This window comes from Gigantopelta aegis, chromosome 2 (genome assembly GCF_016097555.1).
Source record: "Gigantopelta aegis isolate Gae_Host chromosome 2, Gae_host_genome, whole genome shotgun sequence".
In the NCBI taxonomy this organism is placed as follows: Eukaryota; Metazoa; Mollusca; class Gastropoda; order Neomphalida; family Peltospiridae; genus Gigantopelta; species Gigantopelta aegis.
In genome coordinates this window covers 15,086,517-15,105,362 of record NC_054700.1, presented here as the reverse complement: position 1 = coordinate 15,105,362, position 18,846 = coordinate 15,086,517, and the positions used below count along the sequence as shown (strand labels likewise).

At 36.0% G+C, this 18,846-nt stretch overlaps 1 protein-coding gene across 24 annotated transcripts in view; it reads right to left on the bottom strand.

Annotated features, from left to right (window-relative positions):
- Positions 1–18,846, bottom strand: part of LOC121381751 (tropomyosin) — a 67,494-nt gene that overhangs the window by 35,063 nt on the left and 13,585 nt on the right. For 23 of the 24 annotated variants that reach the window (XR_005959088.1, XM_041511242.1, XM_041511235.1 and 20 more), the window contains one exon: positions 1,836–1,969. Coding sequence is in view for 23 of the 24 variants with exons in the window: in XM_041511242.1 (XP_041367176.1) it covers positions 1,836–1,969 (134 nt within the window). In the remaining variant the exon portion in view is untranslated. Of the gene's footprint in view, positions 1–1,835; positions 1,970–12,166; positions 12,637–18,846 lie in introns of those variants that run through there. The other variant, XM_041511268.1, reaches the window with a different exon arrangement.

Genomic DNA, 18,846 nt, shown 5'->3' with positions numbered 1-18,846 from the left:
TTTTGTCTTACTAAGGTTTCTCTATCCTGAACAAAGTAGCCAAGATAGTTGAGATGTGTACCAAGGACTGTGTACTTAATTAGAAAGGAAAAAAATGTTTAACACTTCGGTTAATTTTAATTTTGGCTCTAACAAGAAAATATATTTTAAATAGACTGAATAAAGAAGGAAGGAAATGTTTGATTTAACGACGCACTCGACACATTTTAATGACGGTTATATGGCGTCGGACATATGGTTAAAGACCACAGAGATATTGAGAGAGGAAACCCGCTGTCACCACTTCATGGGCTACTCTTTTCAATTAGCAGCAAGGGCTCTTTTATATGCACCATCCCATAGACAGGATAGTACATACCACGGCCTTTGTTACACCAGTTGTGGAGCACTGGCTGGAACGAGAAATAGCCCAATTGGTCCACCGACGGGGATCGATCCTAGACCGACCGTGCATCAAGTGAACACTAGACTGAATGAAGAAGTTTACATGCAATTTATAACTCTAGATGCTGTTTGGAATTGTGCATCTTTGTATAAATGTAATGACGCATGGCAAAATGTTCTTGAAGGACACCCAATAAGCAGGGTTATGATGGTTATAAAGACAATCGATCAATAGATCTATATACTGTTGCTAGGACAACTAAATGTATTTATATTTGCAATGCAGTGACCAACTCCAGGTAATGTTTGTTAAATTTAACTTGACATTTATAAGTGCTTCATGTTTCTTTACTTTTATTCCAAGGACATTGCTCATTAATGATGTAACACAAAGAAACCAGTTGGATTGTCCTGATTGAAACAGTAATAGAGAAAATAAGAAATAAGCAGTTTTGTGGATCACAGTCTGCAACAAATACCAAAAATATACATTAACGTTACATGCAAAAAACAACAACAAAAAAACCAACATTTAAAACACAAATGATACTCTTAAGTTTCATTTTCAAAAACCGTTACTCTGATGAAATAAAATGTTAAAATAAGCTGCTTTCACATTTATTTATAACATACAACATGTCCCAACAAGTTTAAACTATATTCATAAATCCAACCATGAACCCACATAATATAATACAATCCTATACTTCGTAAAGCCACCTGCACGCACTGTCACCCCAAAACAATCTTTCCAGCCTGACCACATAATATACCACCTCATACCTTTTAACATTACCCCAGTGTACACTAGACATTCATACTTTTAATACCACGCCCAGAACTACCCCTTACCACACTACATGACCATACTCTGTAAGACCATCTCACATCTTGTCTCCTCCATCCTCCACTATACACTCAAAATACTTTGAAATATCACATTCTCATACACTTGAAACACCATCGCAAGGAAAAAAACACCCAACCAGCCTGAACCCCCCACCCAACATAGTTACTACATGCTGATAGCTTATAATAATACCTCAAGCTCTGCACTAACCACACTACCATATGTTGAAAGACCACCCCAATCCATACCCCCACCATACTACACGCTCATGAATACTTTGCAGCATTATAGGAAGACCTGTCCACCCTCTGGTCCCAATGATCTGTAACACCATCATGCCTGATGCTTAGGAAACTTTTAGAGTCTAGACTCAAGACTCTAAATAATTTAGAGTCCGAGACTTTAATGTCATAACAACGCTATAGAACTTGTATACATGTGATGTCATTAAAGATTGAGCCTGGACTCTAAAATGTTTTATAAGCACAGACCCTAAATCTACCCATCCTCAAGTTCTGTCTCAAGTAGCAGAAAAATTCAAAAGCCAGTAGTCCAATAAGACTGCTAAAGTGAAGGTATTGAGACCTGCTATCTGACTCACCTCTCACTCTCATCTGCAGCTTTTGATGCCTCCTCGAGACGCTCGGTGGCTGTCTGAAGTCTCTCCTCATTCCTCTCCATGTCTTCCTCTAGAAGCTGTACACGGCGGTTCATGCCGTTGATTTCTGTCTCCATCTACAAGAGGTAAACGAAATAATGTCATACACACATCTCAACAAAACAACCTCCAAATAAGTCCTGGTACATAAAATCATTAATAAATATTGTACCCGTTAAGCTGCATCTCTTGGTGAAGACTCTTATTAGCAAGTTACATTTTAATTTCAACCCCCCCCCCCCCCCCCCCCCCCCCCCCCACACACACATAAAAATACTTATATATATATATACTGGATACTAGAGCTTCTTTTTTTTAAATCCACTAAATCAGTATATCAACTGGAAACAGTCTAGTCATATCCATTAACCAGCTGCCTAAGGATATATCAGTATTAGGTATATGTATTAAACATACACATGTCCTAGTGAAACCTGCTGAAATGGCTAACTCTATATTGCATACATTAACCTTTAGTGGCCACCTTACTCTGTTACATCATCTACTAGTATGCCAGGACAAATTACCTGCAGTAAATAACCATCCCTCTTGAAAGGACATGTTTTGGTCAGTACTGATTAACATAGAATTAGTTCAACATCAATTTTGTTAGAATTATGGACAAAGTTAATCGAATAAAAATATATGTAAATAGGCTGCGAATAGAGCACAATTCTGTGATTAGGCAATAAGATTTTTAGCTGGAATCCCCCATATATATATATAATATCATTTTATGATTCCATTGAAATCCAATGAAATCCTTTTTAAAACCCCCAAAATGCAATGCCTGATAAGCTATTTGAAAACACACATGACATAGGATTGAAGTCCAAATGCTCGAAGCAATGGACAAGCCAAATTAGTTGACACGCTCAACCGATTTGTCTCAGTGTATTGTTTAACTACAGCTGCAGGCCAATACGGGTAAGACTCCACTATCTATCATCAGTTATATTATAAGGATTACTGGATATACAAGAATGGGTTGCTGGTGACTGGACTTTCAAAACCAGGGGACAATATTTCAAAATCTTAGGTAACTGGAAGTCAGTTCACTTGAGTTTTACTTAGGTAACCAATTGTTCGGTTACGTGAATATAGTTCTCGTAACCGATGAGTTTGGCCTACCTAATCTTAAACCACTTGAATTACAGTTGTGTGCTACATTGGTGGTTCAAAAACAAACTGATTTTCACTTCCATTACTGATATATCATATTAAATGGTACTTTTAATTTTAGAATGTAATTGTTCACCAAATAACCGATTGGCGGTTCTCGTGATTTTAAAGTTTCGTAACCGACACACGAACGGTTCTCACGAAATATTGTGTCCTGAAAACAAGAACCAGGGCTACAATGTACATGATGTATGCAGGCACGGATTTAGAAGGATTCTGTGTTGCCATGAATCCCATAAGCATAAGAAGGAATTCCAAAATATCTATATTAAATCATTTTTAGATTCCAGTGGAATCCTAAATAAATATCCACAAATCCAATGCCTGTGTATGTCATGAATATAAAAATTAAAATCTGCATCAGAGCAAGTGTTGAGAATTCTTTCTCTACAAATGGAGTAGACGGAAATATTCAAAGCTCTTATTTTGACAGATGTCACTCAGTAAACAATTACACATTTAACAATTAAAGCAAGAATGATCTAGACAAGTTTTTATTTTCTAAAATAAGCAATGTTATATTTGGACCCCTATTTTCCTAATCACAAGTTTTCGACATGCGTTCTTTTTCAGGCAGATTTAGAAATATTTAAAATATATATATATATATATATATATATATATATATATATACCACACAATACTCAAGGGTATTATAGATCAAAGTACAATTGTCAATACACTAGGCTCTTTATGTATCACTTTGAACTAACCTCCATGAATAATTTTGAAAGCCATTCACAAAATATATCGAGTGTAATTGAAAAACGACCAGATAAATGTTGTCGACAATCAAGGTACCCATGTTCAATTATCCGAATAGTGATTTGACATGACCATAAAATGAATATTTCAGTGGTAGATTCAAGGGGGGTTCCTCCACAGGATAATGTTTGTACTCCAATGAATGATAACCATTTTCATGTCATGTGGTGTAGTTGATATGGAGGATCCCTAGCAATGAAAGAGGAAGAACAAGCTAATAAACCTCAAAGTGAAGTTGTTATTCTTTAACGTAGCTGTTTAACCCAACCTAGAACAAGACTTTTGTGTATTAGATCAATTCACAAACATATACGCATGGAAAATACCCCACCCCTACACCCAACTCTTCAATAAACTCCTATACTGTACACCAAAACTGAATACAGATACATCAGTATCCAAACCAAACTATTTGCAAAAATGACAGCGACACCAACATAAAGATGAAGGTTACCACAGTTAATAATTTCGTCACTGAAGGGAATATTAAATGTCCCTCATATATTAATTTACATGGCCACAGACAGCATAGGGAACCACCTCTGGGGGTTTAAGCTGGACCCCTCAGAAATTTGAAGAATATATTGTTAGGAAATTGGTAGCCAATTTCAAGTTTGACGTAGTCAACATATTACGGTAGATCTTAAAAGGGCATGCAATTTTTGAATTAAATTTCATCAGAACACCCAGAGGATTAATCATTTAATACATTGCAACTGAACTGAGACATTCCACTCCCTTCGTGTGTCAAATGCTGGGATTGTTCAAAATATGAATAGGTGACTCAGCACTCATAAACCGTTCAAACGCACTGCACCAGACTTTGATCTACCTTTGTCACTACCAGGGGCGGGACTCAGTGTATCCGTTCAAATGACTGATTTTTTTTCTCGGAAAAATTCGAGAAAAAGTGGGATAACTAGGTTATTTAAGTGATATAAAGTAAAATTTAAAGGGCAGAATAATTAAATTAAAGAAATGCAGATAAACTGCAAGTGTACAGCATTGTATTAAGTCTAACATGGACAACAAGATGTAGCATAGTGAGGCACTCCCCTGAGGTGTGATGGTTTGTAGGATCAATCACCATTGATGGACTATATCAAAAGGCTGTGGTATGTACTGTCCTGTCCATGGGAGTTCCCAGTGTGGCAATAAACAGTCATAGTTGTACAATATGCTGATGTGTAGTTAACCACAACTATAGTTCACATGGAATACTGCGAAATGCAAACAGAACAGTGAATAGCCCATATTGCCAAACCCAACTGCAGATAATATCACGTATCGCAGTCTACGTTTTCATGTATGTACAACAGAATACTGTATTAATCTGTCATAGCCTATGTTTCAAGTACAACCGGATAAAGGGAAGTAGGAGTGACCTCTGAATCAAAGCTGCTGTGCCATAAAAGGCAGCATTCCAGTGTAAACCAGTGACCCGATTGAGCCAATGCTTGTCAATAAGGCAATATTCTACACACCTTATCTGAACTTTTCCTCACAAAATCAGCTTGCTGTTGACAGTACGAAAATCCCCCAGGTCAAGTTTAAATCCTGCCAGTATTTGAAGACAACTGCCATGGTCAGTCCCCATTATCTGACAGTGTGCATGTCGGGGCCAGATTATCCCAGTGTTAATTATGTTTCAAACATGAGGCTATTTGTGGTCAGTTTGAGAATTAAACGAGATTAAAATAAGTTGGTTGTGGTTGACCACATTAACAGAAGACGTTTTGCGTCTGTCTTACTTACTTGATTAATATGTTTTATTTGTGTACAAAATGTTTGGGAAAGGAAGGACATTAAAATGGTTTCCACTATATAATGACAATATATATATCATATAGACAGGCTATCTTATACTGCAGGCCACAAGTTCCCCAACCTAAACAAAAGCTGACATATACCATAGTTTCTGGTACCATGTTGGTAAAATTATGGAAGTGAAATTTCATTTCCCATAATTATTATATCGAGTACAACTATCCAACGGAACATAAAATCAGTTTCCCGGTTTCCATGATCACAAAACACAGAACTGAAAATGTGTTTCCCCATGATATTTGAAATCCTATGGCCGGATAGAGGTATTTTTTATTTGTTTATACACATATACATGTATTTCTTGCAGTACTAGCAAAGAATTTCACCTTACTTTGTGAAAACAATTACATAGTTTTATAATAAAAAAAATTGTATGTATTGTATTTGTTTGTCAACGAAAAATATAATGAAGTCAACACTACTTCAACATAACACTTTAAAAAGTTAACGTTTTAATCTACAGGATTTGCCCTGGAGCCATGTGAAATATTTTCATCAGTAACTGAGGGACAGAGACAGAGACAGAGACAGAGACAGAGTGAGAAAGTGAGAGTGAGAGCAGTCACCTGAGGTGTGAAGAATCCTTCCTATATGTGGTGATCAAACACTTAAAGTAAACCCGATCTGACACTTCACCCCGCTGTGTGAAACACACATGTAACCCTGTCATTCAACTTACTCGTCCAGACAGGTACAAATGACGACTCGATGGTACAGTAGGAAAGCAACTCAGATGTATACATCTCTCATATCAATGGCTGTGGTATGTGCTATCCTATCTGTGAGTGCACATAAAAGATCCCTCGCTACTAATGGAAAATGTAGCATGTTTCCTCTTCAAAACAGATGATTAATAAATCAATGTGCTCTAGTGGTGTTATTAAACAAAACAAGATTTAACTTTTGTATCCCAGTACCAGACCTCCACCTGCCGCCTACTGCCAGTTGAAAAGATTTATGAGAAAATAACCCAGAAAAACAACAACATTAAACTGCCTCACTCTTTTGTGGGGAGTATGTATTTGTAATGACATTAACAGTAATGTGAGAGTACTACCTATTGGTAAACAGCCATAAATCTCTGACAGGTAAAAGTTTAGGACACACAACATATCGATGATCAATATCAAATACTTCTCACCACCACACCTAGAACTGTAAACCATCTACAAACATAAATCCTCTTGAACCTGTGTACAGGTTTGAAATTACATATGGGATTAACACCTTAAAAAAAAAAAAAAATGTTTTTTAAAATTAAAAAAATATTGCATAAGGGCTAAAATCCACTACATTACACCAACCCAAACTGTGGAAAAAATATTCATAGTCTTAAGACAACAAGTAATTCAAAAGAAAAAATAACAAGAATATTTCAGTGTTAAAGAATCCTCACCAAGCACTGAAAGGAAACATTAAAACTTCAGCAGAGATGAAGATGACGTGGACAAAACTGCAGGATTGTTTCAGCAAATAACAAAGCCAAGATGTCTTTAGATGTCACTAAGATCCAGAATTCCAAAAAACTCATGCATGTTTTATATTAATCAGCAGTTATTGGATGTCTAAATTAAGGTAATAAAAATTGCAACACGTTTTCAAAATGAAATCTGATAATGAAAGAAGAGACTTGCTGCTACTATACCAACTCCTGTAAATGCCCACAGCAATCGGCAATGATGTGGAGTTTAATTCTCCACAGCACGTTTCTGCCTTGGACTATATTCAGGGTTTTTTTCAATGAAATGTTTTTTTTGCCGTGGACATTTTCTTAATTGCAGGGGTTGCTGTACTGGCTACCTCTGTTGTAAAGTGCTGTTTATATAAAATGTACTAGTACCAGTCACACCTACAGACCTCCAAATTCCTATTATATTGCAACTTTAGACAATTTAGTATAAATAATAACAGTTAATATAACAATACAAATGCTATGACAGATAAATTTTGCAACAGCTTCTTGCATCAGCACTGCTGTTGCAAATTTCGAGAGCTGAAATCACATACACACACTGTGTCCTCTGATAAGTTCTAGTTGTGACAAGACAAAAGCTCCACTATGGAGAATGATTCTACCCAATGCCCAGTTACATCAGGTCAGAGGGTTTTACGTGCACATTCAGGACAAGCTGTTGTAGTGCATGCCTGTCATGGGCACAGCTGTTGGCCTTGGTCAGCTCCTCTGTCCAGAGCAGGAAAAGGGTTGGGATGGGTGGGAGAGGGGACTGCCCGCACTGGCAGGTGCAAGAGAGCACCAGCAACCAGACCGGGGCTGGTAGCATGCAGGGGGTAGTTTTGATGTTATGGAATTTGAAAGTCCTGGAGGATTAAGCTAAAAAGAAAAGTTGCGCTGTTTTAACGAAGGAATTTGGGTGCTTTTTTTTAATGGTCCACTAAAAAATAAAGCTATGTATAATGTTGAACTTAGTATGCCAAGAGTAGCTCGTTACTGGAACCTAGCCTATTGATGGCTGTTGTTTGTCTCCCTAGGTTGTCCCAGTTCAAATCATGGCAGGGCAGTGCAGTGCATGGGAGACTTGTTTGCAATTTGTCAGTTTCATCTTAGACTGTCTTACTCTTACTAGTTTCAAGGACAATCTAATCAACTGAACCTTTGACAGAGCTAACTGAGCAGTGATTCGTGGTAGATAGCTGTATCACCTTACCAGCCTCCACAAACCACCGAACAATCAAACAGTGCAAAAAGAAATATACACTGTGACCTCGGACCGCTCAATCAATTTCCAAAAGGAAATAAGACTCAGGCACTACTTGAACAGTACAGTGCCACTGTACACATGAAAAATCACATCTTCATAAATCAAGGCTAATATTCGTTCCTCGTATTCAGCCTTGATACATGTCGTCAAGAGATCGTGCCACAAAATGCTTAAATTTCATTGGATGCGATGAGATCTGATTGCAACGAATCACAACGCTCCTTATAGATTCCCTTGTTATTGTAAACAAATATGGCAGTGTCAGCGTCCGTGGAAACGTGTCGTGTTTGTCACGATATGTTAAAAAAAATGTTTCGGCGGTTAATTTTTGATATTGCTTTCAAGATTGTCACATGTTACCGATGCTGCGATTGGTCAGCGATGTCATCGTGTAAGGTACATAATCGGTGTTACAAATTTTCTTCCAATAGAGGGCGCTAGTAGTGGATATCAGTAATCTTGACTACATGTATCAAAGCTGAATACGAGGAACAAATATTAACCTTGATTTATGAAGATGGAAAAATAAATATATTAAAACACTGAAAACATACATGTATGTTAGTACATGGTACCTATATATTCTGATTGTTAAAAGGACAGTGGCATATAGAGGTGTTCAGATTTAATTAAATATGTGTACATGATACCTACTTTGTATTTTTAATCCATTTTAGACAAGTACATGACATGCCTGTTGTCTTGGACTGTAAAAAACACTGCATACTGCATACACCATGGGATCCTCAACTTACTGTACAACTTACATGCTGAGAATTAAGTTTTTGATAGGTTTATAATGTACCAGAATGCCATAACAAACTACCACATTAGTAATGGGACAGTTGGTATGTAAAGATCTATTTGTATTTTTTTGTCATTTATATTTTTTTTAATTCAGTCTTTTTGTCCCCTTTAGATTTATATTCAGTAGGTTCAGCCAATTTATAAAAAATAAAAAATCTCAAAAGGGAATAAAATTATTCTGAATGATGGTTGCCACAAAACCTGTATGGATGGACAGAAAAAAAACCCATGTATGTGAATGATGTGGATTCCTCCCCCTACCCCTTGCACGTCCTCTTAATAAACAGAAAGTAAGATTTTAAAATCTATAACAGGTGGTTGTAAAATGTCACTCCATTCATTTGTAGCATTATTGATGTTTTGATGTTTTCTTTCACACTTGACCTGAGTGACCACTGGTCAGTTTCAAACATGTCCATGTGTTTTTACCTACCAACAGAGAAAACTGGACACAGTGAAAGTGTGTGGTTTGTTTTGGGGGCAACAAAAAATAACAACCATGATTAAAGCCATTAATGGACAAAGGGCATTATTCTAGATTTGAAACAGATTTAATCTGAATGAAAATGAACCCACCACTAAAACCTATTCTTAAATATAAATATTCAAAATTCTCACAGAAGTACTCTAAGCCTGAAAATGTCATTGATTTACAGTGGACAATATTTCAAAATCTAAAAGTCAGTTCACATTGATTTTTATTTCTAGGTGACCTGTATTTAAATAACTAGTAAATTACCAAACGTAATCCTAAAAGTGTACTTAAAGCTATGGTTCTGTACTACACTTGAAATGTTAGTTTGTTTTGTTTAACGACACCACTAGAGCACATTGATTTATTAATCATTGGCTATTGGATGTCAAACATATGCTAATTCTGACTCATAGTCATCAGAGGAAACACACTACATTTGTCCTAATGCAGCAAAGGATCTTTTATACGCACTTTCCCACAAACAGGAAAACACATACCACGGCTTTTATCCAGTTGTGGTGCACTGGTTGGAGTGAGAAAAATCTAATCAGATGAACAGATCTATTGAGGTGGTTCGATCCTGCGATGCATGTGTCATAGATTTACATTGTCATTATGTTCATTTTAAAAACAAATTTTAAGTTATGATTATTTGTTTTCTAACATATCACGACTATTTTGACAATTTCACACATAGTGAAACTTAGCTTCTGCCACATTTGCTCATCTTACAAATATCAGGAAAGGATCTTTGACACAGGCAACATTATCTCAAAATCTTATGTTCAAGTTCACAACTTTCACATAAAGTAACGAAATGTTTGGTTACACAAATTATATTTGCACAGCAAATAAAGTTCTGACAATTTTAATGTCTGTAACTTTTTATCTTAGAATGGAACAGTTTACCATACAACTGACTGACAATGAGCATTAATTAAGCTGTATTTAACTGACACACTAACAAAGTGAAAGATTGCATAAAATACTATGTCTTGTTGATGTATCACTCATGGCAGGGAACATTTGCTTTCAAAATCTGAAGATTAGCAATATTTTTAGTTAATTGAAAATTGATTAGCAACTACTGATTAAAAAAAGTTTTAAATTGTGTAATGATCTTGTCACTTGCATAGTGAAATGTTCCCTGCATGGGATACTTTGTACTAGCCGAAACAAGAAAAAAACCCTCATGAATCCACCAATGGTGATCGATCCCACGACCCACTGAACCTCGGGCAGGCACTCTACCACTGAGCTACATCCCGCCCTCCCCAGAAAATATCAAAGACATAACTGGTAAACAAATTTATGGAGCAGCATAGTGATAGTGGCTTAATGAGATACAACAGGTTGTAGAAAGGAAGAAAATGACCGTGAACAAATAATCTGGAAAACCCAGTGCATAGTCCTGAAAGACAGGATTAACTACTGAGAATTTTTCACAAAAGAACAAAGACAGCTTTCATATACTAAACACCAGAATTCAAGACAAAAAATTTCATTCTGTTGATCATCCTTGTATGATCATTCATCCCTCTTGCAGGATCATCTCACTCAGATGATTTTAAGTTTTAAATATTTTCCAGTCACTACCACACAGACCTCTAAAACTTGCAAAGAGCGATATTTTTTTTACACGATATGCCCACGCAACTGCGGTTTTGTGTAACGCATTTTTCGTTCATGCATTATATTTAGGAAATTTTTTACATAGTCATAATGGGTAACATAGAAACGAAATGGTTTACGCCAATTTACAATTCTCATAGGCCTGCCTCACAATGTGTATCAAAGTTCCAATAATCTTGTTTTTCAATGCATAAAAAAGTAACTGTTACTCATCAAAAACAATGGAAGTAGTTGCTTCCTTCTCCCTCTTGCAACATTTGTCATTATGCATTTAAAATTAATGAACAAGTCATCATGGTCAAGATATGGGATTTACTAATTGATTTACTGCAGTGTATTAAGACAAAATCTGAATCAAAACATATCTTACACTTGACTATTAACCAATTTGCAATCTCAACCCAATTAACAGGTAATTTGCAGTAAGTAGGTCCAATACACAGTGTTGAATGTAACAGGACCAAAAGAGGCCTTGTTTGGGTGACGATAGACGTCTGAGGTTTCAGCTACAGTTTAATGACTGAAAAGCTATTTGACTGCTGATCACATTCAATATACTACAAAACATTACACATACCATTATATCTGTATTTAATACTTACAGTAATCGTGCAGATTAATGCGTAAATGGAGAAGATAAACCCTTATCTAGGATGGTGAAATTAGAAAGCCGCCATCTTACCCAAATTCTTGAAGTTTTACGCCGCTACCGGCATTAACTATATTTATGCAATCAGATCATTACCACAGCTAGCATTGCCAGTAAGAGTCCATTCTTTGTCGAATGTATGAAGTAGGTACCAATATAAAACATACCACATAGGCTAATAAACATGAAATATTGAGGGGTGAAACCGATCACCTACCGCCGATATTCTCTGATCACGAGCTACAATTTCAGCTTTGAAATATTCCTGTTCGTCTCTTAATTTATCATTTTCTTCTTTTAAAGTGTTCATCTTTAGCTTCAAGCCACTCAGTATTCCTGTTGATTGAGACATGTTGAATTGGCTCATAATTCAAGACACACAAAATGTTCAATCACACACACTCCTGGCTAACCGGTCGGATACAAATCCACAAGCTAGGACCTATGAACGACTCCAAATAACTGTGACCTTGCACGACAAATTAGTTCCGATAATATCAGCCGATTTGCAAGCCTGATCAATGATCTTTCAGGACAATCCCGCGGAATTCACAGGCGACAATGCGTACAGAATGATATATATTTAAAATTTGAAAACAATATTTCTTCTATAATGTGACTCATCAAATATCTGTCCGCCGGTCAGCGCAAAAAGACGACGCAAAGGTGTATTCCGTCACGTGATTTACAGCGAGGGGACACCTGGCTGTTCAAATGTATGACTTTACTCCAGCAACATTATTTATATCCATATAAGGAATATGTAAATTTTACTGGCTGTAAACGGAATTCCCTACAATTAGGCGTAAGTCTTGGTTTACATTACAGTTTAACTTTTAACACGTCTGTTATATATCTATGAATTAATTACAGTATAAATTATGGGAATAGCATAATTGAACAGTTTCGCTTACACCAAACCCTCCCCTAAACCGGAATACATTTACTCGATGAATCATATAATAGCTGAGCTGTAATTTGTCGGCGGGAATGAACTGCATTGTCATTGGTCTATTAGGGGCGTAACTATCACAGTAGCAAAAAATAAAAATAAATAAAAGTTGTCTTGTGTGATTTCTGTACTATCATTAAAATATTTACACAATCGTATTTGGTATTTGTTTTGCTGGCAAACTACTAATTTATGCTATAGTTATCTGATTAAATTTAATTAGTTGCCGTTCAACACATACGTAACGCAGATAGTTTATCCTGTAGTATATTTGATTGAAACATATTTTATTGCATATAATATATATATATACAAAAGGATTGGGCACACGTTATCCAACTTACGAGGCCCACTCCTAATTATAAACATTAAATTGTACAATAATGGCGACTGCACTTTTCAATAAATCAATCGATCGATCAGTCAATCAATCAATAAAAGTAAACAATCGTGAAAAACGATTGAATAAACTACAAGGACAGAAAAGTAAAAGAAATAGAGGTAATCGATGGTTTAACAGTATTCATTATTAACTTTTTCTTTTCTTAGACAGCTCAAATGGTAAGCAGTAACAATATAATAGTAAAAGTAACAACAAATAAATAAATGTATATTTATTTTAATCCATAAGCCCTTATAAACGGAGGGCGGGACGTAGCCCAGTAGTAAACTAAAGTGCTCGCTTGATACGCGGTTGGTTTTGGATCGATCCCCGTCGGTAGACCCATTGGGCTATTTCTCGTTCCAGCCAGTGCACCACGACTGGCATATCAAAGGCCGTGGTATGTGCTATCCTGTCTGTGGGATGGTGCATATAAAAGATCCCTTGCTACTAATGGAAAAAATGTAGCGGGTTTCCTCTCTATGACTGTGTCAAAATGACCATATGTTTGACATCCAATAGCCGATGATTAACAAAATCAATGTGTTCTAGTGGTGTCGTTAAACAAAACAAATTTCTTTTATAAACGGATATTGTTTTTATGTTTAACTATGAATCATGTGCATGTACCAACTGCACAACACTGTCATTTAAACACCATTATGTATAATACATATTTATATATTGGTGGAGAAGGTGAGTGATTCATACTCAATAAAAATGTTCCTTCAATAGACCATAATCGAGTAACCTAAGAAAGTGTTCACGAAGTGAAAGTAACCCATTGCTTCAGCGTTATAAAATGGAGTTATGTCCCGTATACCGTGTGCGAATACTCTCGGCTATTTCTCAGCCGTTTCGACGGATCCCAGTATTAAGACGGAAACGGCAGATGTAGCATTTTACTATGGAGGCGTGCATCTTAAGAACTGGGATCTACATATCCCGAATACTTTGCCGTTTGAGAGCTAGACGGACATGTGGACGTTGCAGGTCCGTATCCTGATCATAATCGGGGGGGGGGGGGGGCACTACTTTTTATAAACAAATGAAACACTATACAAATAACACCCTGAGATGTGTATGCTATTTTCTAGAGTAAAAAACAAAACAAAGGTGAGATTCTTAGGGGGGAAACGGCACTCCTACCCCCCCACCCCCACCCCACCCTCGCGGAGTACGGCCCTGGGTCATAATCGCTCTTTTGTGTGCCTATAGCCATATAAATGATGGTTTATACTGAACTGGACTAAAGATTGATTTCTATTGTAGTTGTAGATTTTATTTTGAAAATATTAATATAATTGTATTGTCTTAATACATGTGATAACTGTTCCGCCGTACCATTAATTATAGTTATTTCATGGGATTAAGCAGTACTTTAAATTACTTTTTTTTTTTAACAATTCAGAAAGAATTCCTTTAAGAAAGAAATACGGTACTTATATTCAAAGCAATAAAATGCATGTGTTCCACCAAATTAAGTTAGTTTGTTCTAAATGGTAACGTAATAAAAATAACAGTGGCTGATGCAAGATTTTTCAAAGGGTGCAATGCATGCTTAAAAAGGACACTTCCAGCATTTAGGGAGGGGTGCAACGTTTTCAAAGGGCACCTGTAGTATTGAAAAATGGTAATCTTACACAGAAGCTGACCAAGATATTACATGTTCCCCACTAAGAACGAATAAATCTGCTAAACACAGTTGTTATTTTTCAAGGAGCACTTCGAATTTCGGGGAGGGGTGTGCAACTAGCACCCTTCCCTTGGAATCGGGTAGGAATAATGAAATAGTTTTTATATAATATATATTATTCAAATTTTCCAAACGATCCACTAGGCATAAGCAAAAGTATTCAGGCTCACCCAACCAATCACACGTACCAAAAAAGATGTTTGGCATGATCCATACTAGAATTTTAATTATGTTTTTAAAAACGTGCTTTCATTGCAGAATGTACAATCTACAAAACAATTCACACAAAGCCATAAAAAGGTTTATTTACTATATATTTTTTGTGGCCGTTTTATTGACTGGTATGCAGTAGCACGCGCCATGAGCACGCGCCGCTAATGAGATGCAGCTGCCCACGTGCTGAAGTTGAGGTATTCTCAGGTTTCCTCGGCGAGATTTTCAGGAAGATTGGTATGCATCACATACGATCTGCCGTTCGTTTGGCGCACCCGTGCCAAGACGCCAGGTCTGTATACGAGTACCATTTTAGCTCTCGTCTCGTACAGTTGCTAGGTTACAAGACGTGTATACCAGTTCGTAGGAGATAGTAGAGGTGTCGGATGATGGCTAACATACGGCATTATTAATTGCCTGCACAGTGCCACCTATCCTGCCAGCTAAAGACTTCGCCAGTTGGCTGAACACTCTTAGCTTCAACATGCGCTAGACCTTCTCCCACACCGGTCTGTTTTAGAATTTATCACGTGGGATGGTTTAGGTTGGATGAACAGACATTCGTCTGCTGCTTCGTGTTTTTTTAAAGGGACTATGGTAGTTTTCAGCCCTAGCTAGACTTCAATTTGTTCACCCAACAAAATAAACGCTTATCCTGCTTTTACTGTTTTTGCTTTTTTTTTAAAACACTATCTCACCGTATAATATTCTAAATATAAAGCACTGGCGTAGGAAGCTGGGATGGGGGAGTGGGGTGAAGGGGGCATGTGCCCTCCACTTTGTAGTAACAGATGGTTTATATATATTTATGCATGTATTTTTATATATATATATATATATGTGTGTGTGTGCCCCCCTTCAAAGACCACACACACACACACACACACACACACACACACACACTTTTTGGTATCTTCCTACACCCGTGTAAAGCATTATACGGATTAATGCATTTGGATTGACCTTTGGCCGAACAATTTCAAATTTCGTTTGGCCATTTGAAAAAATAATAAATTCGTACGTATGAAATTATTTTAGACAAAAATCTATATTGAGATACAACCAAATGTCCAGAAATACATCAAAATTAGTTATAGAGATATTCATGTTCTAATCAAGAAAGTGTAAATAAGTTGTGATTTTAATAATGTAAAATTATTTTATTAGCTGAAAACCTTTCAAAGTGGCTACAAACTCAGGATAGTCGTTTTACTGCTTTGTGAATCTATTAGAATAAAGTCGGATTGACAAGCACTGGCGTAGGAAGTTTCTGAAATTGTGCTAAATAAATGAGGAGCATATAAGTGACCCTACTGTTAACAGGTTCATAAATAACGCAACTACAACTTGTAATCTGTTACCCAATCAGCTAGCATATATAAAATATATCATGACTAAATGGCGAGTAATTTTGGGGTGGCGGCTGATTGCTTGTTCCTTTGTGATAATTTTTCGACGGGCAGTACACATGTATATATGGTCTTCTCTAGCTAGACAAAAAAACCCCGACATTTTGTGTATTCTTCTCAGGTCAAAAAGAACATTGGGGAAAGCACTACATTTGACACAAACCCAAGTTAATTATTAGTATTATTTATAATAAAAATACAGGTGCAGTATCATTTTTAGAAAAGGTTACTTTTGGTGAATCTAATTACGGAACAAACACGATCTTTTTAAAGTATTAAGCAGTTTATAAGTTATTTAATAGTTAATCAAAAACAAAAACAAAAAGGGGCCTAGTGCGAAGCCCTGTGGTATACCAGTAGATATTATGCTGCAACTCAATTTACTTTCACAAATATTTGTTGTTTTTCTGTTATATATTTTTTAATCTACTAGTATTAAAAAAAACCCAGACGTATATTATGTGTAAAGTAAATATTGTAAAAGGTTTAATCAATATACAGTTTCTGAAACTGCTAAATAAATGAGGAGCATATAAGTGACCCTACTGTTCATAAATAACGCAACTACAACTTGTAATCTGTTACCCAATCAGCTAGCACATATAAAATATATCATGATTAAACCGATATGCATCATGATAAATAGTTTTATAACAAGAATATTGTAAGATAATAAGTTATTTGATTAATATACGTACATACAAGTGGTTCATGAATGCTTTCATATCATGTAGAATATTTACAGAAATGAATTGCAAAGAAAAAGCAAGTTATTTTCGTACCCTATCAAGTTTTTTTAAATTAAATATTATTGAGAATTAAACTATGAAAGCACTTAATTTAAATAAATTTAAAACTACATAATACATACAGCCACATACCTGAAGACATTTTCCTAGAGGAATTATAATGATCTGTATCAGATTTTATAAATATTTATGTCAAGTCAGGCAACGTTTAACATACGTAAACCGGATTTTTTTTTTATTCTTGAGCTATACGTACATCATTTGGCCCCGAGGGCACGCTTCACATCTGACACAGATAATAAATTAAGCGTGGTTAGAAGAATGTGAGCAAAATAATGTTCATCAAGTGCTGATCAGTACAATAATATCGTAATAACAAATTTGAAATATCTAACTCCTTTTCTAAATGTATAGGTAGGTCGAGTATTTGTATTATTGTGTATGATATATTAAATTGTATTAAACACTTAAAGTTAAAACACATGGACATTTCCCTGTGAGGGTTACTGGGTACATGGAAGAAATGTAGAAGACGTGTAATTGTCCTTCAGACATTCTATGAAATTTATGAAATATATATTGAACGCGCATGCTTAGGTATTTGTGATGCATATTGTAAATCGTGTTTTGTGTACAGCTAATAAGGGATATATTACTACTGGAAGGTGATTTTTACCTAGCCATAACTGGAAGAAAAATACATAATTAATTAAGCTTGAGAACAGACTACAAAACACTGTTATTTAATTTTAAAATACATTCACTTTTCCTTTTACTGGTAATATTTACAAGGGGAAAATAGTTCGCATTATCGGAGTGTGTACGCTTTTCTTGATATTTTAGACCATTTGTCACAAGTACGACGTTAAGCAAATACAAAATGTAAACATGTGTATTACAATCCAATAAATGAACTTTAAACTTCATTCTGTTTAACTACTATCAACACTAATATGAAATGCCAAAGGTATGTATGGCCTTCTCAAACAGTAACGAGACACAATTTCTGGCAGCCAAGCTGTATTGCAGGTTATGCGTGGGACATAGCCCAGTGGAAAAGCGCTCGGTCTAGGGTCGATTCCCATCGGTGGGCCTATTAGGTTATTTCTCGCTCCAGCCAGTGCACCATGACTGGTCAGTGGTATATCAAAGGCTGTGGTATGTGCTATCCTGTCTGTAGGATGGTGTATATAAAAGATCCCTTGTTACTAATGGGAAACTTTGTCAAAATTACCAGTAACCGATGATTAATAAATCAATGTGCTCCAGTGGTATCGTTACACAAAACTTTAAGTTTTTAAAAATGTGTATGTATTGCATCAGTGTATATATCGATGTACATACAAATGTACTTTTTTCATAAATGTAATGTGGAATTATTTACTTTCTGAACAAAACTTGCACTGTCAATGATAAAAAAAAAAAACTGCTCATTGATAAATTAGACTGACCCAGGCTGTTTCCAAGTATAACGAAGATAGCTGAGCATGTTTCTA